At 44.1% G+C, this 25437-nt stretch overlaps 1 protein-coding gene across 4 annotated transcripts in view; it reads right to left on the reverse strand.

The window, feature by feature from the left end:
* The window catches only part of LRCH1 (leucine rich repeats and calponin homology domain containing 1), a 191299-nt gene extending 168961 nt beyond the window's left edge, over positions 1-22338 (reverse strand). For all 4 annotated transcript variants that reach the window (XM_058548176.1, XM_058548179.1, XM_058548177.1 and 1 more), the window contains exon 1: positions 21798-22338. In XM_058548176.1, coding sequence (XP_058404159.1) covers positions 21798-22107 — 310 coding nt within the window. In that variant the 5' untranslated portion in view covers positions 22108-22338. The remainder of the gene's footprint in view (positions 1-21797) is intronic.
* Between the last annotated feature and the right edge of the window lie 3099 nt (positions 22339-25437).

Here is a 25437-nt window from a genome sequence, read left to right on the forward strand (position 1 = left end):
ACTGTCCCGGCCACTAAGATATTTCAGTTCTCAAGGGAGACCAGAGGACCAGCATATTAATTTTGGAGGGAATAGCAGAATTGAAAAACAGGAATAGGCTATTCTACAGAAGAATAACATGGTACTTCTGGCTGAAATTTTGGTTCTTACCATCCAGAAACTGCACTCAGAATGTATCCAATTGTTAATCAGATGAGACAAAGACTCTTTCACTGTTTATACATTGCCAGCCTTCATATCTTCCTCCGAATTTTAATGAGATCCTCCAGCTGCTATTAATGTGTCATCCTTCTGCCTTGGCGATGCACTAAAAGCAGTCATGTTTACACAAGGTGGCACCCATGCCTGGGAACTATCAGGGAAGCAGGGCCATTGTCTGCACAGGAAGCTCCTAAGGCTGGGCAGAGCCGTATTATGTCACGGGGAGTTTTATACCATGTGGGCACCACAAAGCACACATCCTTTCTGCTCTTCCAAATTAAACACAGACAGCCACAGTTCAATTTGATTTTTAAAGCCAAGTGCAGCCAGGAGATTTTAAACTAAAGCTTTCTTTCCACACCTAATGCATCTCACTGCCAGGAGGAGTCCAAGGGGATGCCGCAGGTGCATGTGGTTATGAGGGGCCAAATAAAGACTCACACCAGGTTTTTCTTTCAGCTTAGGGCAGGGACTTGATCTCTGGAAACTAAAAGCAAAGCTGAAGGGGCCTTCCTTTACTGGGTGCCTCTGCCCTTCAGCATCCACAGAGGCTGTGCTCAGGAACAGAACTGAGGAGAGACTCACAGCCTGGAGGGGAGTAGAGCTCCTGGGAACCACCACCTGAAATCAGCCTGAGATTTATGACTTCATTCTGCTTCTCTTTTTACTTCCTTCCTTTCTTGCTGTTTCTTCTCTGCTTATGTCTGTATAGTTACCAGGAAACAGCTCAATAATGATAAAGAAACTGTTGGCAGGTGCATTTTGCAATAAGGAACTCGTTACCTTCTCTCACTCACTGTAGACTAAAGCTGGTTGCTGTATTGCCATCTGTCAGAATTCATTCATTTACTTCATTTATTCTTTCAACATTATTGGGAATTACAGTAGGCAGGATTCTAAGATGGCCCCTACAATATCTACGCCCCTGGTGTATATCCCCTGTATAAGCCTCTCTCCTTGAGGGTGGGAGGGACATGTGATATGATGGGATATCACTCCCATAATTAGGTTATCTTATATGACAAAGGGATTTTGCAGATGTAACTAAGGTCCCTAATCAGTTGACTTTGAGTTCATCATCAGAGAGATGATCCTGAGTGGGCTTGACCTAATCAGGTAATGCTGTTAAAAGGTGACTGCGATCTTCTTAAAAAAAAAAAAAGGCACCATGAGGTCTAAGAGTTTTACAACCACAAGGAACTGAATTTTGCCAATAACCTCATGAACCTGGAAGAGGACTCCAAGCCCCAGATGACAGTAGCCCCCGCCAACACCTTGATTACAGTCTTGTGAGACCCTGAGCAGAGGACCCATCTAAGCCATGCCCTGACTCCTGCCCCAGGGAAACTGTCAGATAATAAATGTATGTTGTTTTAAGCCACTACGTTTTTTGTGGCAATTTCTTATGAAGCAATGGAAAACTAATACAAATGCCAGTGTGGGCCTAGCACTGTGCTGGGATGTTGGGGACAAATAAATAGAGAAGCGCGATACGATGACGTACATACGATAAAGGGCAAGTACAAAATTCATTGGGACCAGAGAGGGAGCCTCTAATACTGGCTGGGAGAAGTTGAGAACATCTTAAGAGAAGCAGCATGCTCCCCAACTTTTCAAAGGGCACCAAAGTTGACAACATTTAAAAGTCAGAGGTCTGATTCACAATAGCATTGTGACCACGTTGTGAGAGCCCTCCTGGGTCTTGAAACATACACTGATGATCAGAATAAGGAATGCAATTAATTCTGTTGAGTCCAGCAGCAACTGACAACTTCAGTCAGGACTCCAGGTTTTCAGAAGGAAGGGTGTTTAAATTGTTTCACTCAGGAATTCTAACAAGTTTTACACTGACAACCCAAATCCTATAGAAAAAAAAAAAAAGAACACAAAAAGACGTCCTCATTTAGGGCCTGCATAAAGGAAGCACTATTATTAAAACACAGTGCTGTGCGTGAGAACCTCGCTAAAAGCGCCTTTCAGTTTCTTGTTTCTCTGGCTTAGGGAGAAGTTACATGAACACAAGGTCCACAGCAAATGTCTAATCCAGATGACTTTCCCCTGGTCACCAACATGCCTCAAGGCTGCCACTTTCTTTAGCCATAATCAGCATGTACTTAAGGAATGTGGACTAATTCCAGCGTTTGTCCAGGCGGAACATGGGAGGAAAATCCACTGCCAAAAATAAAAATGCATTCCAAAGGCAAATATTAGTTACTTTTGGATGATGTACTGTTTTGTATCATCCCTGCCAGGGCTTTCCTCCTGCACTCCTGTTAATCATGTTCATTCCCTCTGAACTTCCCAACAGACCTTCCTAACTATTTCACCAGAGGCATGAGCTCCAGGGCTCAGTAGTCAGCTTCGCTCTCTCATTTCAGCCAAAAAGAGCTTCCTGCATGCATCTCAGGGAAAATTAAAATAGAAAGAGAGAGAGAAAGAAAATATGATGTACCTAAATATAAATTGGGCAATGGTTTCTGTATCATTCAGTTCTATTTAAATGGATCCCGTGAGCACACACTGATCTCCAACTGTTGTCAAGGCACTGGGCAGGGCAGAAGAAGCACTGCTGACACTTAGTCAACACAAGCCCTATGCAAAGCTTTGAAAACCCCTGCCTGGGGATTTTTACAAGTAGGAATTAGACCACTGTACCCCTCTCCCAAACACTCACACATGCACATCTTTTGATTTTGCAGATTTATGCTACAGAGCAATGTCTCCTTCACCTTGCAGAGAGAACCACTGGTGTGCGGAGCACATGAATGGAAAGACCTCCAGAGCACAGTTCTAGCGCCATAACCACGAGGCCACAGTAAGAGTTCTTTATTTAGATAACCGTACACACATCTTGTGGTTCTGTGAAGCATGAGCCAAACAACAGTCAATCTTCACCAAAGTTTGGGGTGCAGAGCTGAGCTTAAACTCTACGCCTATAAAATTACTAATCTGCGGTGGAGAACTCAATCTTTCGTGCTGGTGATGATGGACAGAAGCAGCAGCACAGAGCCTTCTACCAGTTCTCTGCTCCCCACAGTCAGTCATTCCCAAGGTAGGATAGGTGTGGAAAGAAGAGTGGACCCTAACGAGGATTTCTGCCTAATAAAAGAAGGCAGTTCTTGTCTATCAGGCATATTCTGATTTTATTTTTTCAGTTATCTCACTGTCCATTGGCTAAAAGAACCTGTTATTCTAACATTCGAGAATGTACTTGTAAATATTTAATGTAAACCTCATCCTAAGACTAAGCAGAATCTTTATTATTACTGCTGCCAAAAAGAATATTGCTGGTTAAATTTATCCAAACAGACAAGGAAAAGATGAAAAAACAATAAATACCCCATGCATCAAAAAGGGGAAAAAAAAAATTCTAATTCCAAGCAACCAAAAGTAAACAAGTGAGTGTTTCATAATCAGTTCTAAGTTACATGGGTTGACTTTTTAAAATCTTTTAAATCATTCAAGTTTGTTTGTTTTCCTTTTAAAAACTTTAGGACATGCGCATAATGGTTTATATATTTGAAGAGAGGAAATAATTGAGATGGAGATGCTTTAAAAAGCAGGAGGGGGAATGCACAAATAATCATTTTAAATCCTCAAACAGAGAAAGAGAAAAAGTGTCCTCTTTATCAGTCAACCATACAACGTAATCTGAAAATGCCACTTCTTCCCTAACCATGCAATCCAAAATAGCCCCGCCTCACATGAGAGGTGCATGAATTGCCCCAAGTCACCCAACTATTAAGTGACGGAGCTGGAATTTGACCTTGATCTTTTGGACTCCAAGCCCATTACCTAAACAGCTATCATGGTTTTAAACCTCTTGGATGGTCACAGCAAGAAAGGGATGGAAGCCAGTGACAAAGACAAGGTGAATTGAGCACTTTGGTATTTCATTCTGGGAGAGCTCTCACATCACGTACAATTCTAAGAAGCTCGATAGCCCTGGGCGATGATACACCTAGGACACTTTGAGAAAACCCAGCTCACATAGCTAGCATTTCTCCAGCTACCGAAAGCACAAAAGGCCATGTGTTGGAAGACAGAGTTGGTGCCCATCACTCAAGAGTCTACACTTGAGTCTCTTCTGGCACTCATGCCAGCATACATCACTGTGAATACCATCGACAACTGTTCTCTTGGCACACAGCACACTCAACAGAAACACTCTGCTGATGAGAATGAAAGTGGAGGACATAGTCCAAGACCCAGGAACTATGCCTGATGCAGACCTGTCCTCTCATCGCGCTGGGTTACTTGCACTAACAGCCGAGCTGCACGAGGTGCAATGGGCAGTTATAGAGTGTGCATTTTGATCAATCAAATTCTAACATATTGTAACATACTTTTAAAATGTAAAGTAGTCCCTTTTTTGTTTGTTTGGGTTTTTTAAAAAATGGTTAATTACTCTGCAGGTTGAGCTCTAGGGTAAATTTCAACGGTCGACAAATCCACCAACGAAAGGGCTCAGAGCAACAGGTCATTAGTTTTTAATTCTGTACCTGAGAAGGGCAATTAGAAGTGGGGGAAGTCGGCTGATGGGGGAAGGCTGACAACACAGCAACTTCAAAATTTGAACAAGAATACTAGGTCATCCTCTCCTGTCTTTTAATTTTACACGTCTAATTCCTGCTCCACTATAGTAAAATTCAGGAAAGTATAAAGTAAATCTCTCAAAAGATAAACAAAAAGGTCTGTGGTTGTCATGCTATTCAAGGATCTATTCCCCTCATCTTTGTTCTTACGTTGTCTCTTCTAATATTCTAACATTCTTTATGGGTTCCACTCTTCCCTACTGGAATATTTCTTGTATGTTCATGCTTCTAGTAGAATAAAGGGAGCTTTAGGTTTTTTCAATCAACTTGTAACTAATTGTAAAGTCTCACTAATATCCAGTGCTATGCTAGGCCCTGCAGAAAATAAAAAAAGAATATAGAAGGAGCTCTTCATGCACAGAGTGGGGAGTCTATAGGAGAAGAAAGACCTGGTTTAATTTTAATGTCTCCACTTATCCGCTCTTTGACCTTGAGTACATTATTTAAACAGAGCCTCAGTTTTTTGGAGACCATGAGACCTAACTCGTGGCATTAGGGTAAGGATCATGTAAGATAATATGTTACGCCACCTCTACTACCTGCTATAGTAAAGGCAGTGTAAATGCCAGTTTCCCCTCTTTTCCACTCTCTTCAAGGAATTTGCAAGGAGTCCATAAAAAGCAGGATGTGACCACTCAAGTCAAACTGGATTTGAATTCCAGTTTCTCCACTTAGTAGCTATGTGATCTCAGGCTTTTTTCACTGAGCCTCCATTTTCTAGTCTGTCAAATAGGAAGAAAACATGTACTTACTTCCTAAGATTATTTTGGGCATTAAAGGAAAGACACCTAAAGTACACAGCACAATACCTGGCTCACTAAATAAAGCTATTATCATTCTTATTGTTGTTGTTATCGACTGGAGAGAAAAGACGTGAAATTAAAGAACAATTAAGGATTAACTCAGTCACTTAAACTACCTGTGACAGACCAAAAGCCTAAAGTTCAGAAAAGATGGAAGTGAACGCAGGAGAGGGAGCCTGGGGTTTGCGGCATCATATAAGAGAAAGGAGTTGAGATTTGGGGATGATTGACATGGACTGGAGAACTGGAGTTTTATTTTTGTTGTTTTGTTTTCTGTTTTATTTTACTTGCAAATGCAAAGAGGAAAGGAAAGGTCTGATCAAAGATGAAGCAGAGGTACTTAACCTGGATCATATGAGGACAGTGAAGAAAAAAGCAGCTGGAGCCACGGAGGCCCGTAAGAGGGTGAGAGGAAAACCCGGTGGCGCAGATTGCAGAGGCCCATTAGATCCGCCATCAGGCAGCCAACCCAGGGTGAGCGGGCAGGAGAAGCCATGGCAGGAGGCTGGGCAGGGAGTGTGCCGGATCACAGCTGTGATGTAGGAAGTTTGCAAGTGATATGCCACATGGTCCCAGTGCTACAGGATTCAACCAGGGAGCTAGCCAAAGTGCTCCACTGTCCCAGCAAAAGGCCGTTCCTTCCAATGACAGTGGGCTTGGTGGGAAAGGTGAACGCTTTAGTCAGACAGCTGGGGTTCGAATTCTGGCTCCTCCACTTTCCATGCGGGGATCTTGGGCAAGCTGCTTAACATCTATGAGCCTCCGTTTCTGCACTGGATGACATTTAAGGTAAACGACAGCTATCACAGGCTGAGGGGATGAATGAGATTATGTCTGCAAAGTGTCTGGCACCCAGTAGGTGCACAGCAAATGCTCCTAGGCCTTGGACTTCATTGGCTAACATCACCCCAGTGATCCTGGAAAACCTGGCTCAGTATCAACTTTTTCTATCAATAAAATAAAATGCCACTCATAAATAGAATGAGACTATTGTATTAGTATGACTACATAGACAGTTAACAAGCTGTTTCAAAATAAAGAAAATGAAGATCAAACAATCTGTCCACTAAAATAGAAATCTCAGTCTTCTAATAGTAGGCACTGATTCAGCCATAAAGCCCCAATTATTCTGTGTTTTAATACAGCTTGCCAATCAGAGATATGCAGCACAGAGAGAGCTAGACAGCTGTTGGAAATGTTCTACTTTTTAAGTTGAATAGTGGGTACATAGGTGAATTTTTAGTTTACTTAATTAAGGAATAATTTATATACAAGAAAATGTGCCCCTTTTAGGTGTAGAGTTCCATGGGTTTTGACAAATACATACACCTGTGTGCTCACTGTTACAATCAAGACTTAGAACATTTCCGTCATCCCTTGTGCCTTGCCAGGCAACCACGTCCCCACACCCAGTCCCAGCTTCTTCTCTGCTCTCTGTCCCTGTGTCTGTTTTACTATCATCATTTAAATCACGTCCACATTTTGTATAGACTCCTTTCTATGTACGCTATCATTTCATAATTTAAAAATAAATGCTGTATTTTTCCCACTAAAATTAATGGCAAATGCCAAAGAACTTCCTGAGAGAGTTTCTTGGCATGAAAGTTAAAAAGAGAAACCTGGGGCCGGCCTGGTGGCATTGGTTAAGTTCACATGCTCTGCTTCAGCAGCCCGGGGTTCGTAGATTCGAATCCCGGGCACGGACCAACGTACCGCTTATCAAGCTATGCTGCGGCAGCGTCCCACATACAAAAAATAGAGGAGAGGCCGGCCCGCAAGTGGTTAAGTGAGCATGCTCCGCTGCGGCGGCCCGGGGTTTGCCGGTTTGGATCCCGGGCACACACCAACGCACCACTTGTCAAGCCATGCTGTGGCAGCATCCCATATAAAGTGGAGGAAGATGGGCACGGGTGTTAGCCCAGGGCCAGTCTTCCTCAGCAAAAAGAGGAGGATTGGCAGATGTTAGCTCAGGGCTGATCTTCCTCACAAAAAAAAAAAAAAAGAGGAAGATAGGCATGGATGTTAGCTCAGGGCCAATCTTCCTCAGCAAAAAGAGGAAGATTGGCAACAGACGTTAGCTCAGGGCCAATCTTCCTCAACAAAACAAAACAAAACACAAAAAAAGACAAACCAGATAAGCACTGCAATTCCTTCAAAGGGCAGCAGTATGGGCAGTTGACAGAGATGACCAGGATAAGCTGGATGAGTTCTAGACCAGATGTGACACTAACCAGCTGGGGGTGTGAGCAAGTCACTTCACTTGTCTCCATCTCGCTTTATTCTTAAAAGATGGTGTCTAGTTATATAAGTGAAGTGACCTTATAATTTATTATCCAAATCGGTATATGTTAAAAGGAGGTGCTATTATTAATTAGGCCAGGGCAAGAGGTATAAACCAGACTGCCCAGCAAGCCAGGATTTAGGATGATACTACTTATGAGCATCCTATAAGAGCTCCTCCTGTGACGTCCACAGTGACCTAAGGTTCTCAAAAAATGAAAACGAGTTGCACAGAATTATGCAAAGTGATATGTTTGAAAGCTGAAGTCTTTCATCCAAAGGTGATGGGGCTTGTCCAACCCAATCTATAACAATAGAACCCAATCTGCTCACATGGTATGAAAAGATGACCAACAAGGCTGTCCTGGAAGAGAAGGGGTCTGAGACAATGAGACACGAGAGAGCGCACACACTGAAACTATGAAACCACGTTAGAAAGACCAGGCTGCCTGATTATGAGAGCACTTAGCTGGGTTATCCTGTCTTTGTCACTCATTCTCTAAGAGGCAGACATTAAGGGCTCCATCAGGGCACATTACCTCAGAACTCCCACCGTGCAAATTTCATATTGAGGTACAAAGTCTTCATTAACATACTGATTCCAAGGACTCTGGGGGTGGGGCTGGGGGTGGAGGACCAACAGCACTTCTTCACAGCTGCCAAATTAATGTCATAAAAGAGATCAGACTTAGGCACATTAGCACTCATCAAGTTATAGCATAGCACCCTGTAAAGTTGCATAGATGCAAGAAAGCGTTAACTGTAAATATCTGAACAAACCACAACAAAGAGTTTATTACAAGACTATAATCACTGGAATGACTGGTACAACTAAAATTAACTTTGATTTATCCAGGCTTTCTAAAGACCAGAAAAAACACATAATTGCCTTAAATTGCAGGCAGAGATTGTCATCCACACCTCCAAGGGAACTGCACAAAGAGAGATCTATTTGCCTTCAATTGCACAATCAGATTCCTCTGAATCAGATCAATTTGCATAAACACGAAAAATTTTGGTTATTTAGCCATAAACCGTGCTGTCTTTTTAACCAAAATGGGCGGCTGTGCTATTTCATTTATAAGATTGTAAAAGCAATAAATTAATGTATTGAAAGATCATTATTACAAAATAAAATGTATTTTAGAAATCAAATCAATGATTATTACTTAATAAAATAACTTTTAGGATGCAAGCATTTGTATTACAAAGGGAATGTTCTAGAAAGTAAACTACTTGGTCACTCACCCAATGGCTATTTATTCATTTCTCACTGGAGGGGATAAAATCTAGTAAATTTTAGGGGCCGGCCCCATGGCTTGGCGGATGGGTGTGCACGCTCCGCCACTGGTGGCCCGGGTTCGGATCCCGGGCGCGCACCAGCGCACCGCTTGTCCGGCCATGCTGAGGCCGCGTCCCACAGACAGCAACTAGAGGGATGTGCAGCTATGACATACAACTATCTACTGGGCCTTTGGGGGGAAAAATAAATAAATAAAATTAAAAAAAAATCTAGTCAATTTTAAATGGGCTGTTCTATTAGGTTACATATGAGCAAGTCTAACAAAATTTTATACCAAGACTAAAAACCTGAATGTGTATTTACATTTTTAAATAATAGACATCCTAGAGAATTTTTAAAACTAATAATTGTTGCTTGCTTTAAAACCGTCCTTAGAAATGGAGCTGATAACTAGCCATGACAAACAGGTAAGGATTAGGTCTAGAACTCCCTGTGCACAGACCTGGGTCCCCTACATCCACTTTCAGATTAGTGGGAGAAGTCACATTAGTCCAGAAGCTGGGTCCTGCTCGAGAATGTGCTCCTTAACCTCTGAGTCACTCCAAGAACCGCTGTCGAAATGCTCCAAGCTTGATTCTCATCGCAAAATCTCCTCCTCTGGTCGGTTCCTCAAGCCTTAAATACTCAGTGACACTGCAACAGGGCACCGCAGGAGACCCGGCACTTCTTCACCAAGAGCTCTGATTCCAATTTTGGCTCTGTCTTGACTGGAGCTACAAACGTGCTCAGATAGCCTAACTGATAAATATCCTTCTCAGCCACAAAGACACTACCCTGCAAGACAGTTGTGAGGGCTGAATGAGAAAGCATTCTGAAGGACCCTGGACCCAGACCATAGCCCCCTTTCAGTTCCCTTATCAGTAACTTAAGGGTGATATTGAACCTATCACATGGCTTTTAATGAAATAACTTCTGATTAAAGTTCAAAATAAATGCTGGATACCAGAAAAACAGTAAGAAAAAAAGAGATACAATTAACTTTATATATTTATTCTTAAATCTTTGCTTCATCATAGACATTTTCCCACTTCTTATAAAAGAATTATTTGCTATACATCTTCAGAGCATTTGCCAAGAACGTAAAAAGATTCACAAATTGTTTTTTGCCAAGAGCATAAAAAGGTGATCAATTTATTTATTTATTTAGATCTGGAAAAGCTTTTAAATCAATGGCAGGCCTCTTGCAGAAGGCAAGAACTGCCCTCCAAGCCGTCCTCTGAAGCCCCAGGCCCTCCTTCTCACACCTAGATCCCAAAGCCAGAAACAAGGCCTGGTCCCCAGCGCCCTTCCCTGAATTAGCTGGGTGGCGCCGGAATACAGCTCCCATTTTCCACTGGGAGAACCCTGAACTCATTCTTCTCTATCAGTCTTGTCTCCCTCAGGATTTCTTTGTCCTGGTAAAATCAAATCAGATCTAAGAAGGCTGTTATATTGAGCAATGAATGGAAATCGCATAAAAGCTTAGAAGACTCGGTTCTGGCCTGACCGCTTACTATCAACACAACCCAAGGAAAATCATTTCACCATCTAGTCTGGGTTTCCTCACATGGAATTTAGCTCTGGATATTCAGAGCTGGAATAATAAATACTGCCTACTCGACTATCCTCCAAAGACTGTCAAAAGAACATAAATAACGCTTACACGCACTGAAAGCATGTATACTCAAGCCTTCTGGATATCAAGATGATTTTACTTATGTCACAATATTTCTAGGAATTTAACTAGTCTTTCTGTGCCTTGTCAATACTGACCCTCTTTTCTAAAGATAATGGAGTTTAGTAATAATAATAGCAAACGTCAGCGTCAGACACTGACCTAAGCACTTTACGCATATATTCATTCACTTACTCCTCATAATAATCCTGTGATTACTATCCCCCACTGTATGATGAGGAAACTGAGGCACAGGGAGAGTAAGTACTAGCCATGTCCTGGTAGAGCCAGGATTAGGACCCAGCCACAGTCTGTGTGCTTAGCCACTCTGCTAATGATGTGCTGACAACTTCCAATTATTTATTTCACTGAAGAAAACTATTGACACACAACCCCATGGGAATCTAGGAAGGCAAGCGACATCTATTGATTACTCACACTGGACTAGACCCGAACTCTGCTCTAGGTTCTGTACCTTACCTCATGAATCCTCACAACCACCCTGAGGGGGGAAGAATATTTTCACTTTTAACAAATTCCAAACCTGAAGTTCAGAGAGATTCAGTAACTTGCTTCAAATTCTAAAATTAATAAATTGGGGAGATAATATATAAAAGATATAAAAACTAAGTAGAGAAGTGTTTAAATCTCTGCCTGTCTCCCTCAGGGGGCATCTCCTGCGCCTGCTCCTCCTTGGCCTGGAGGCCTCACCAATTCCCAGAGTCATCTCCTCTGACTTATGCCAACCCTTGCTCCCCACACCAGTAGGAAGGGACACCCAGTCTGCTGGGCTCATTGACCAAGGGGCCTGGAAGAGGGGAGGGGAAATTTCTGACACTGGGTTGGAATGGCTGAAGGGGAGAGAATTATCCCCAGGAGGCAGGAGCTTCATTCACAGCCTGATGCCCAGATCTCCAGATTCAGAATTTCATGTCAGAACTGAGGTTGCATTTTTCCAAAGAAACCACCATCAACACGAAGGCCCACCTCTGCTTGGGTAAAACTGAGAGTTGGTGGGAGAACCAAACTACGACTTACTACTTCATTTCCACAGGGAAATGTATTCCAAGTTCTAAGAAAAACCTTGCTATGAAAGACCACTGTGGACCTTCGGTTTGGGTCAGGGACTGTCCAACACGCCTTTTAGTATTAGGAATCCAATTTACACGAGGCCCATGCATGTCCCCAAAACCACATTCAGTAAAATCCTGAACTACCGTGTTTAACATGTAACCACTATTAATTTTATATCCTATTCTCCCCAGCTTTGGACCATATGTTATTAAGGGTTTCACAGTATTTTTATTCTTGTAAGGACCTTCCACACGGCTGGTCTGGGTGGATCTGACCTGAGAACTCTATGGAGGGAGGGAGGTCTTCCCTTCATCCCAGTGTAGCCTCCTGGCTCCACAGAAATAGCCCTTTGGGTGAGGCTGTGAGACTGTGTTGGCTCAGGAGCACACCACCCTGCTGTGTGACCTTGGTCAAGCTTTCTGGGCCTCAGTGTCTTCAGCTATTAAATGAGGAAGAGATGTGAACGGATGGTTTCTAGATGTCTCAACTCCCTCTTCAGGCTACAATAGTCAAGAAAGGTATTTCAGAGGCAGATGAATTTGAACTAGATACAGGAGGTGAGGTGGAACCTAGATAACAGCTAGAAGAGTTAGGAGTTATTGAGCTCCTACTACAGTTAAAACAGAACGCTTAGCAAGAATTAAAAGAAGTAATACATATGTTTGTTTTGTACATATAAAGCACTTGGAGCAATACCCGGCAAGGAGAAAGCATGTGATAATGTTACCTGTTGTTACCATAATCATTGTCCTCACAACAACTCTACTAAGTATATATTATTATTATTCCCATTTTACAGGTGAGGAAACTGATGCTCAGGGTTTAAGTTATATGGTCAGAGTGACAGAGTCTATAATGGACAAAACCAAGATTTAGACCCAGGTCTTTGAGGCTCAAGAGACCTGATTTTTAACCTCTAAGCTATACTGATGAAAGAGGAAGGAAGAAAGTCCCGTTGGCTACGGACTGAAAGGCTTTATCTGAAAATGACATTTGTTAATGAGAATACTATATGTGTATAGTACTTTCAAATATATTATTTCTTTAATCTTCACACAATTCTGCAAAGTAGGTAGAACTATGTCTCGATTTTCTTAATCATCCACAGCTCCTTACATAAGTGCTCAAAAACTGTTTTGTTTTACTTTATTTGCTAATTTCAAGCAATATTTGATACAATAAAAATTCCCGCTCATCTCCTTCAGAATTCATTATAACTCACTTGACCTCTGGATGTAACACTGCTTATCAAACACTTGCAAGTGTTGATGAGAAGCAACCTCACCTTTGTTTTTACTATTGTTGAAAAAAACAAATGATTCTAGGATTTGCCAACCACCAAAAAGAAGATTCTGAATTTATGAGAGATAGTGGCATGAAGGGGGACCCAGACAAGCCAGAGTCACCCATTTTTAAGTGTAAATGGAGTTCTTTCCCTCTTTCACAGCACGTTCCCATGCTCAATAGCATTTTTGGAGCCCAGGCAGGAACAGTGTGGGCACTGTGCTAAATCCTGGGGATGGGGTGGTGAACTAGACAGGCCTGACCTCGGCCTCGTGGAAGGGAAGCCTCATATAGGAACAAAGTCAGTTCACCGGGCTGGGGGAGAAGCTGTAGTTTCCAGCTACACCAGGGGTAAGTGTTGGGCTGAATTGTGTCCCCCTAAATTCGTATGTTGAAGCCCTAAACCCCAGTACCTCAGAAGAGTGAACGTATTTGGAGATCAGGTCTTTAAAGTGATATGAAGGTTAAAAGAGCTCATGAGGGTGGGCCCTAATCCCATCTGACTAATGTCCTTATAAGAGGAGGCTACCTGGACCCTCAAAGAGACACCAAGGGATGCCCAGGCAGAGGAAAGGCCTTATGAACACACAGGGAGAAGGCGGCCATCTGTAAGCCAAAGAGGGACGCCTAAGAAACCAATCTGCCCACACCTTAATCTTGGACTCTCGGCCTCCAGAACTGTGAGAGAATACATTTCTGTTGTTGAAGCTACCCAGTCTGTGGTACTCTGTTATGACAACCCAAGCGGACTAATACAGTGGCCAATGCTGAGAAGTAACAAGACGCCACGTAAGAAAAAATAACGTCAGCACCAAGAAAATGGCAGCAGCTCAGCAAAACGTGCACAGTGGGGACGGCATCATAGCAGACCCAAGACGACAGATTGAAGTGTAGAGACTAAGAGTGGGCCATGAGTAGGAACAGTCCACTGATGTTAATCCAGCACTTTCTGTAATAGGCATGGAAGGCACATACAAAAATAAGGAAAACCCCTTGCCTAGCCAGACCTCACAGGCCAGTAAAGGAGGAAGGAGCTTAAACATGGGGAAAGCACCAAAAGAGGAAGGCAATAATTAGCAAAAAATGCCATGAGGAAATAATGCAAAGATGCCTTCAGGCTGTGCACGATTCAATGCTCAGATCTGCAAGGAGGGGCTGGCAGGAGGCTGTGTGTTTCGAGTAGGCTTGGGGACTGGACAAAATGAGAGTGGGCCAAGTAGAATCTTACAGGGCAGGGAAGAGGGGGAAGTGAGGGAAATGACCTGGAAAAGCAAAATGAAGGCAATCTAGAGGAAGGCCAAGTCAGGCAGTCTGCAGCTGATGCTATCTTTGAACTTGTCACTGTGGCCTACAGTGATAGAGTGAGTCAAATCAGAGCTAAGCTGACGGAACCAGGTCAGACGCACTGATGCTACTCCTAACGCTGTATGGCATCGACATCAAAAATATGAAAGATTATTAGAGGAACGCATTATGCAGCAAAACTCCATGGCCTGCACTGCAGGGGTCAGCTGTCAAAAGCAAGGCCATGGGAGAAGCCAGAGGATTAAAAAAACTAAGATGGGGCCTCTTTCTGCCCAGTTGGGGAGAACAGGAGAAGGACATTCAAGATGCACTGAGCTGGAGGGCTCCAGGCCCTGTTTCCTCTCACACTGTCTTGGCCACCCCCCACCAACCCCCATGGCAAAAGACTAAGGAAACACAATAGAAAGAAGAAAAGCAAATCTCAAGGAAGATTCCAAAATTGTATAGCCTGACCCTGGTGACTTAAAAAGGTCCTGGAAGAGTTTCAGGTACCATACGTTGAGCTGGCTCAGTATGAACACCATATTAACACAGGAGCAATAATTTCTCATCAAGCAAAAAAACAAAATATTTCTGTTATGCAAATCAAACAGTGTTCTTCTCTGATTTTTTTCCCCACCTATATCCTCCTTTATATATCCTCCTTTATGGCCAGTGAAGGAGGACACAGATGGGAAAAACTATGAGCATACACAGAAACCCAACTATAAAGGCATTTCCCTTCTATTGCGTTGCTGGAGTAAGCAAGAGAAGCCAAATTCTCACAGTTCGTCAACTTTCTATTCATGTAAACAATCTCACTTTATTTTTGAATTACTTTGTGGGAACAGATGGTTTCCAAATGTATGACTTCTTACTACAGTACATGGAAGCAATACTACTGAGCTCTTAAATTAAGATAAAGGAAACAAAGTGTGCTTCAAGCATGCATCTATATAGGCAGGCCTAGTTTTCCTAAACTAAGGCTTACTTGAAATTCTAACCTTTCTTTTTTTAGTGACTTTTTTGTTGTTGTTGTTAAACAATTCACATCACATACAAAACCATCTGAAATATCACAGTAACTGAAAATCCTGATGCAAAAAAACTTACATGCAACAAAAAAATAGTAGCAATAACAAAAGCCTCTAGACTTTCTTTAAGTTCTACATATAAAGGCATCAGATATGTAAATATAGTTGGGTTTTGTGTTCTACATCCTTAAACCTTTCACGATAGATTATAATTTTATCATTTGAAATAAAACACTGCAATTAACACCAAATTACCTTAATTCCAACAACTGACACAATCATTGAAAGAGTTCACAAGTGGTGATCTTGGTGGCATTACCAGATCTAAGCCCAGGCCAGTTTCCCCTGATGTCTCTCTGAGGCAGAAGTCTAATTTTCCACAAAGCTAAACCAAATCTGGAAAGCAGCATACAAACAGGTTTTTGGGAGGCTTGGACAAAAGCTCAAGTTATGTGGCCTGACCGATGAGACCATAACCATCTTAAGTAGAGCTGACAGCATTTCTGGATTGTCAAGTCTCTGGAAACGCATACTCAATACAGCAGCTGGGGGTAGATGACTTTGGGGAGATACTAAGAGAAAGTAAATGCTGCTCGGCCTAAACATAAGAAGTCTTTATACCTATATCTATATCTATGTCTATATATTATATCTATTATGTGGATATAGAAATAGATAGATATATGATTGATTGATAGATAGATAGATAGATAGATAGATAGAGATAGATATAAAAAAGAGGAAAAACAGAAAGGTACACACACAAAAGGGAAACAACTTATGTTTAAACAAACAATGATGAAGTTGAGTAACAGGATAGAAAAAGTCTTTGTACACACCAGAAGGACAGCAAAAGCAAAAGGAAATTGACCTCTGAACTGAACGTCAACATGGATTGCAAAAGGTATCTACCCTTTAAATGCTTACACCAAAGAGTTGCTAAACCACAGCAGGAAAAATTTAAGTTTGCAACAGAACTCAGAAAAAAAATTGTTAGTCAATAATTTAAATTAAAACATTTAAAATAGTGAGGTGTGCCAAATTTTGGCCTAATAACATACACTCACCAAAAATCAAATAAGATGTCACAGTGACTGACAAACTATCCAGCAGAATCATTTCAATGATGAAGGTCAACCTTGGGGCTGTCCTTTATAAACTGGCACAGACCAAAAATTCCCAGAGGTTTTGTGGCCTATAATTGTATGCTATTATTCTAGAAACACGATTAGTGTGTTCCTGCCTTTTCAATAAAGAGCAGCCTATAATGCAAGCAATGAGAATAGCAGTATGTTTGTGGAGATTGCTTCTGCCGTACACAAACACATCTGGACATGATTCAGAGCACCATATATGTTGAGTCTTAGTTGTTCTAAAAGCTTTTACTATTACAAGTCCACTACACATAAACAAAGAAGAAACTGGTCAACAGGAAAAAAAAATAATAGGAAGTAAAAGGATGTGACTAATCATTTATGGAGAAATATTTAGAATACATGTAACGAATATACACATTTATATGATAGTGACTTCCACAATCAATGATAGTTACAGCAGTAACTAATAAATTTAATTCAACAGCAAAAAAATAATTTGAAACTAGATATAACTATAAGAGGACATACATTTTAAGAAAACACATGTGATTTCAAAAGTTTCATTACACGCCTAATGAAAAATCTTTGTGGCCAAAATTGTGGACCAGAACATGTTTTTGAGAACAAACAGATTTCTTTATCAAGTCCTGTGTGAATTCCAATGACTCAAGAGTGCTAAAATCCCAAGGACTCAATCGCTATAGGGTGCGAGTGGGGTGGGGGAAGTCAGCCTTCAGCAGATAAACCTGCCCACAAATCTCAGAGAAGATTCTTTGAATCTGTACAGACATTTGAGAGAGCTAGCTCAGACAGATTAGGGTGTTAGTCCCACAGGCTGACAAATCCCAGGCATCAGCCATCTCCAGAGTCCTCAAATAAAGGGTCCTAAGAGCCCCGTGATCTGTTACTCCATTACATATGTACATGGTGACAGTGGGGTGGGAGGATATGACCAGAGGCACAGGCTTAAACGCCTTCTGGTATTGTTTTCTTCACAGATCTTACACTGTCAGGTTCTTACTCTCTTCAAACGATCTTTCCAACCACAGAATGTCCATGGGCACTTCTATCCCAAACCTATCCATCCTACAAAACCTGACCCAAATCTCCTCTCTGCTGTAGAAGTCTTTCTTAACCAGCTTAACTGAAATGGGCTTTTCTTCTGACTTTTGCAGACAATGTCTATCTGTGCTATCTGACATCTCACCTTGACCTGCCTTGAGGCTCCCGCGGCTTCCTGGATCTGTGACTTAGCTTCCCATGCATTCCTGTTTTGTCTCACACTTTGCATCTCCTTCAGTACTACACACTCACCCACACAGGACCTCAATGAGTATTTTTTATGCCACACGTCTACATTCCTACCTGGGTAAGCTGTTCATTTCCCAGATAGTCTTTCCTGCTTCCGGCCACCTCAAAAAGATATTGGCAATGAAACACTCCACCTTCTCCTTAATGAGACCAACTTTCAACAAATGTTCTGCACATCAAGTCCAAGGGCTTCCTTTTCATTTTCTAGAACCTCCTACAATCAGCCTGAGACAGACACTTTCTTTTCTTACTCCTCTTTTCAATCTCCTGTATTTTAGTCATACAAATACCCTTTTGAACTTCTTCATCCCAAAATGACACTAGTTAATAAATCAGCACTAGAAAAAAAAGTTTGCTTTCCTGATGCACACATTTGTGTACTTCATTTTATGTGGCCCAATTTTACGCTTCAGTTTATATTTATTACTAGCACTGTTGTTAGTGCTGTTGTTGTTACAAGCCACCTCAAGTCAACTTTAATACAAGGCAGCATGTATATTTCTAAAACAGACATTATATCTATACTATAACTCTTCCTATTCATCCTGCAAAATCTATTTCTTCATTTATCTCCCCATCCCCCTCCAACCAGAATGAAAACTCCATGAGAAGGGATACAGGGATTCTCTGTTGGTCACTGCTGTATCCCCGGTGCTGAGAATGGTGACTGGCACTTAGTGCTGCTTGGTAGGTACCTGTGGAATGAATGTTGGTTGAATGAATCTCCAGATAGCCTCCCAGATTCTGCTCCTCTCCCCTCATTCCCTGCTTCATAGGAACATGGTCAAGAACATAAATGCTCAAGTGAAACCGCCAGGGTCCAATCACTGGTTCACCACCTCAGTGGGATATGGTCTTGAGCAAATTACCTGTCTTCTCTCAATCGCAAGCTCCCCAGCTGTAAGTGAGGAACTGAACAGGCTTCTGGTGAGGAGTGAGTGGGACAGTGCCGATGAAGTACTTGGCACAGAGCAAAGTGCACACACCAAGGGCTAACCGTGGTTCTTTTATTCACGCTTCTCCCTTTCAGCCAGTGTCACCTGTGCCACCACGCCTGCGTGGATCAGCCTTTCCTTCTCTTCCTCACCTGCAAAAACACTACACCCTGACCACACAACTATTTTGACTCAAATATGAGTAAATCGATAGGCTCAAAGTGAGGGCCTAAGAGTTTTTTCCTATGAAAAACGTGTTTGCACTTGAATGACAGAGCTTGGACATCTGAGCAGCCCAGGGCCTCTGTTTCTGTGTTTACATCTCGATTTTCAACTCCATTCAGATAAGCTCACTGCCCAAGAGGGCAGCTCTGCATAGGTGGCTGCCAGAAGAGTTACTTTTACAAGATATAGACCAAATGGCCTGTATTATACAACTGAGCGATGAGGAAAAGCTTTCTATATCACTCCCTATATTACAAAATTTATGAAAAAGTGCACTTTAAATCTGAGGTCTTTAAGGATCTTCATATGACATTCTGATTTTAAGAGATACTCTGTAAACTAAATATTAACCCAGGAGATCCCACTACCTTTATTGTATATGTTATTACCCATACTCTCTCCTCTACTAGAACTCTCTATTTGTAGGAAATGTCAACACCATGCAAACTGCAGGTAATTTTAACTCCTGCTTTATTTTGATTTTTGCTTGTCCAAATAAGGAACGGTGCTCAGTAAATATTTCTTTAGAATAAGGAGCAGAATACATTTGGTTTACACTCAGCTTTTGATCTGAGGCAAAGATCTTTTGCAGAAGCAAATCCTTAACACATTTGAGTATTCCGATTTCATGTAAAATAACTGGCTACACTGAATATTCTTTATCTTTATCAGGTTGTCCTAAGTTTCTACAAACTTTGGTGACATTCCCTCCACCCCATAATTAATACTGAATTTTTTGATGGGGAGTTAGCTTTACGCCTCCAAGTTTTAACCAGTGACAATTTTCTGAGCATTAAGCACGTGCCAGTGAAGTTCATAATTAAAAACTTGCAAAACCCACAACCTAAGCTCGCCACAAACACGCAGAGAGGACAAGAGGAATATTTTTAAGCATCTACCTCATATGGCAAGGTCTTAACTGACAGACATGGTCCTTGCTTCTAAAAGCACAAGTCTTCTCAGAGAAATGCCAACACAGCAGGCACATCAAGTTCACCCAAATTTGGAAATAAACATCAGCATAACTGAAGCAGAGAAACAACTTTCAAGCCCCCCTGCTGAACGTGCAAATGCATATTATTATCAGTCGTGCCAGCTCCATTTCCTGCAGTCATATCCAACCCTTCCATAGTTCATGGTACACTCTCTGGCAAAAGGGAAGTAGAACTTAACAACAGATTTTTTTTTTAAGTTAATGATTCAGGCAATTCTTGGAATAACTTCCACTTGAGAAAATGTAACTAAGAGGTCCTAAAAAGAGACTCCCCAGCTGTTGACAGCTCAACTCTGGAAATTCCCTTCTTTTTGCCCATTCCTGACTATCCTTAAATCCAAATTACAAAGTTTAACGACCCTGAAGAGCCCTCTTTGCCTCCAGTGAACTCAGAACTCTCTGAATATTCATTAGGACTCTCGACAAATGTTTACTGAATTAAAGGGGGCAAAAAGCACTGGAAACCTACTCCAAAAGCCAAGTGCTTGCTCTCTCACCCCACGTACCCTTCGCCCACAAGAGGAAACGCGGAGCTTTGGAGGTGAGAGGCAAGCCATTCAGGATCTAAGGGGTCTGACACTTGGCCCGTGAGGTAATGACAGCCGGGAGATGAGGGCAGAGGTTCCAAAATGGGGCACCCAAGGCCTTGGAAAATGTTGGGCGCTTGCCAAGCTATAAACCCTCTCCCAGGGAGCTGAACCGGAAGGTCGGGAAACCGAGTCAGTTCTGAGGGATCCCGAGGCCCGAATCGCGTTCCACCACCCTCCTTCCTGTTTATAGATCTCGCTCCAGTCACTCCAGCTACCAAAGAGAAAGCAGACGTCTCAGAAAGATGTCAACACATGACATAACTTGAAAAAGCTGGCTGCTCATTGGCGCGAGTTACAACTTGTCGGGCTCACACAGGAAAACCGGCTCGCTTTAATTACTTTTCTTCTACTACACCACGCCGCCCCTTCCAGGGCCCCCTCAAAGATCGGGTTACTGAGAACTAGGCAGCCTCGGTGGTAGGAACCAAACCGTGTGGGCGGTTAGCTAAAGGCAAGTAACGAGGGAGCCGACCGCCTGCGAAGTGGCTGCCGACTCGGATTCGCAACAATCGCAGCGGCTCTTTCCTCGCCCAGGCGCAGGAAGAGGAAGCCTCGGCACCTCCGCGCAGTCGGCAGCAAATTGCCAGATCGCTCGGGGGTGTCACCGAGGGGGCCTGGCGGCACCGCGCCCGCGCCGATGCCCTCGGGTCGGCCGAGGGCACGCCACCTTTGTCTGGGTTTCCCTATCGGGCTGGGCGACGCCTCAACGCCAGGAGGGCTTGCCCGGGTCGGAGGCGCAGACGCGGCGCTCGGGTTCCCAGCCCCTGCGCGGGGCCCAGGAAGCCGACGCGGCCGCCTGAAACCTCCCACTTCCACTGCGCGCACGCGGCGCGCCCGCAAGTCCCAGCCCGGCGGCCCCTTCCCCGGCGCGGCCGCCTCAGGGCGGGGAGCCCGAGCCACGCGCGCCCGCGGGCGCAGCGGCTGGGTGCAGCCCGCTCTCGCGGAGCTGCACCGCCGGCCGCCGGGCGAGGCAGGGGCCACCGTGCCTTCTGCGCACCCACGCGGGTCCCTTATTCGAGAGAGCACCGGCCGACGGACCCGCAGCGAGGCCGGATCTCAGACTGGCCACCGCGTCGGGGAAGGCACGACAGACAGCCACCCACACCCACTGCCTGCCCCTCGCCCTCTCTCACCTGCCTGCACCGTGTCCGAAAGGTCGTGCCCGGGGGCCGCGGTCCTGGGAAATTCCTTCAGTTTCCTGGCGCTGAGGTTCAACCCCCCGGAGTTGGCCGCTTCCTCCAGCGCGCGCTCCAGCCCCCGGTTCAAGGGCAGGTTGAAGCCCCCGCTGCCGCCGCCGCCGCCGCCGCCTCCCCCAGCCCCGCCGCCGGCCCCGGTTCCTCCGTGGTGCTGATGGTGGTGGTGGTGGGGATGATGATGTGGGTGCAGAGTAGCCACTGAGAGGGCAGGCACGAAAGGTTGGGGTTCGCTTCCCGGCGTCGCCATCTTCTCCCGGGCCCCCCCAACCCCGCCCCGCCGCTCCTGCGGGGGGGGTCACAGCTTTCCCCCGAGAGGGGGAGACGGCACCTCGGGCCGAGTCCCTGCAGTGCTCCACCGAAAGATGCTGGAAGAAGGGGGGGAGGGTGTGGCAGGCGCGCGGAATGGGGGGCAGACGGGGAGGCGGCAGTGGCAGCTCGGTCTCGAAGGTTTCCTGTCCCCGACAAGCTAAGGACTGCGGCGGCGGCGGCGGCGGCGGCGGCAGGCAGCGCGCATGTGTCTCCTCCCGCCCCTGCTCCCTCCTCTCCGCCGCTCTCCCCTCCTCCGCCGCCTGCTCTCTCCTCCTCCTTCCCCCAAGCTGTCAGTCCAGCCCCGAACCTTCCTCCGCGGCCAGCCAGGCTGCCCTGGCCGCTTCGCTGCGCTCGGCCGGGCAATCCGGGGACGTGAGGGGCTGGACGCCTGCACGGACGTCCCTTTCATTTAGACGCCGAATGCCTCTGGGTGTTTGTTTGTTTGTTTGTTTTGCTGCCCAGGGGGTTTTAAGGAAGAAGAGGTTTTAGGGGGTCTGAAAAATCTAGGCGGCGACGCAATAGATGAGATTTGAAATACAGTGAGATCACGAGGAGGTGAGAGGTTATCTCAATTCTGTGAATTATTCTGGCTCTTTGACCCAGAGTTCCCCAAGAGGCAGTTTTTCACTGTGGGGTCAGCTTTTCACAGACGACCCCTGGCATTTGGGCGCCTATAATGAGCCAGACACTGGTCTAGGTAGTCTACATTATCTCATTAATCCAGGAACCCTATGAGCGGAAAAATGGTTTCCCCAGTCCACAGAGGAAGTTGAGAAACTAGTCTAAGGTCACCCATTCAGTCAGAGGCGGAGCTGGATTCGAACTTGCAGCCCTCAGACTCTAGAGTTGCTCTCCTTCCTGTACGCTCCTGGGCCGGGCCCCAGCGCGGACACACAAATAGGAGTAGAGCAGACGGTTTTCTGAGCGGCGGTAGAAAACTACAGACACAGAAAGGAAGGACTTTCAAAACGAGGGTAGTTTTTATGGTGGACGGAATCCATTGTCATGTGAGGGAGAGGGGCTGGCTGTGGCTGACTGAGCCCCGGAATTGGGCGGTGCGAGGAGAGGTTAGAAAGCCAGCGACCCCAAGTAGCCAATAACTCAGTCACAGTTTGAGCCTGCCCACAATCACCGTCCAAGTGTCCTCCTGCGGCTTCTATTTGCACCTGTGGGGCATGGGAACTGTCGTGTCCGCTAGCAAGCGAATTCACGCTCTGCCCAGACCAAGGCTGGCACACCAGAGGTGACAGAATATCTGACACCGTAAGGGCAGAGCAGCTGCCAACTCCTTTCCGAAGTTTCAGCTCCAACTCTCTAGGGCCTTTATTTTTCCTCTGTACCCGAGGCTGATCGTCACTATAATCGACTTGGCTAGAGGAAATGGGATGCAGGTCAAGTACGAAAATGATACAACACTTGGAGTAGGGGATCCGGTTTTTTAAGCGGCCATGGAGAAAGGTGGTGGACTGGGCAACAGGCTGGAACTTGTGACTTCATGGACTCGGCACTAAAAGTACGACATGGTGCATGTCACTTGCGTTGACTGCGTGCGTAGTCGCTGTTCAGTCCTACGGCATTCTAGGCTGAATCAAACATTCTAGTCTCTTCGGAGGAGACAAGCGCCACCTGCTGGTGTCCTGCCTCAAAACCTCCCCTCTCCCCAACCGCCTTTTCCCCTCAGCCTCCCAGACTTCGGAAAAACAGGATTGGAAATAATAATAATAACAACAATAAATTAAAGTATAATTACATCATTTATAAAAACTAACCCACCTTCCCCTTTTCTTCACTGGTCTTCCCCCAAAAGGCAGTGAGAAACAGAAAGAGAGACAGAAAAAAATGTCAATAGAAAATCTTCAGCTAAAACCAGGTGGTGTCTGAGCGATCAGTATACAGGCTATGGTTAAGGATATCTTCTGGCAGTCTGCAAATTTAGTTCAGACCACGAATTGTGGTGATGCATCCTACAGAGCATAATTTTTTTCAAAGACCACAGATTTTTTTTAAGAAAAAAATGATGGAATATGAGTCCAGGATTTGCTTTTTAACAAATGTTCATCCTTATGTTAGATTGACCTAGTCATTATAGCTTGCTTTACCTTCTACAGATTACTAAAGCGTCAACTCCTTGAGGGCGGTACCTACTCATCTTTGCAACTCCCTCCCCATATCCCAGGATCTAGAAGAGTACTTTGTGTATAATGAGTGTACAATGAATATTAGTAATTATACATTGCACAATAGACCAAGTGTTTTACAGGTTGCCATTTATTGAAACATCTTTCAAATGATGTCCTTGACTGAATCAGTTTTTCCTCAAAATGGGAGAGAGTACTTGACCCTTGAAACTGATCTTGATTATTTCTAAATATTCAAGAAATGTGACAAGCCATTTTCTCTTTCTGTCTTGCTTCTTTGCTCTTTTTTCAATAAGGAGGACCTCTCTGCTTTGTGTAATACCCTTTTTACTTCTTCTGAAAACAGTACCCTCTTTCTGTTCCACTCTCCGCATTCCATCACATAGTCCTCTGATACCAGCTGTGTCATTACATCGACCCAGCTGGCGGTCTTGGTTAGTCCAGAAGTGGACTTCTGACCAAATGACAGAGCACCCACAGGATCAGAGGATCCCGGTTGTGTTCAGACCTAGATTCTGACTGTTCCTGAATTGCATCTTTGGTTTCTGTGAGATATCCAGCATATTTATAATACATTCTGCTGCTTGCTTAAATCAGTTTTATTTGGTTTTCTGTCAGTACAACCAAGAGTTCTAATTAATATATCCAATTTACCATATTTTGGTCTTTATTTCCCTTTGTTTTCCTAGGTAGCCTCATTTTTGGAGGGTCCACAAATAACTTTTTACAAACTATTTGGATGATGACAGCAGATTTTTTTCATGCTTTGTCTTTAGTACCTTCCAGTTGATTGAGAAAATGGGGGAAATAGATATATTCTCAGCTTAAAATATGGGCTATTAGGAGAAAAGTGATCAGTTTTATCAATAAATAAAAAAATTTTAGAACCCATTGTTTTTTAATTCTTCTTGTGCTCAGAAAAGACACTAGATCATGAACTTTTCCACATTTAAGACCAACCAGCTCTTTTATTCTTGCCTGAAACATGGAGCTGTGGACAAGCTTATAAAAATCAAACTTATTAAGAAGGGCGGATAGGGGCCGGCCCGGTGGCACAAGTGGTTAAGTTTGCGCGCTCCGCTGCAGTGGCCCAGGGTTCGCCAGTTCGGATCCCGGGCGCACACCAATGC

Source organism: Diceros bicornis, chromosome 9, assembly GCF_020826845.1.
Source record: "Diceros bicornis minor isolate mBicDic1 chromosome 9, mDicBic1.mat.cur, whole genome shotgun sequence".
Classification (NCBI taxonomy): domain Eukaryota; kingdom Metazoa; phylum Chordata; class Mammalia; order Perissodactyla; family Rhinocerotidae; genus Diceros; species Diceros bicornis.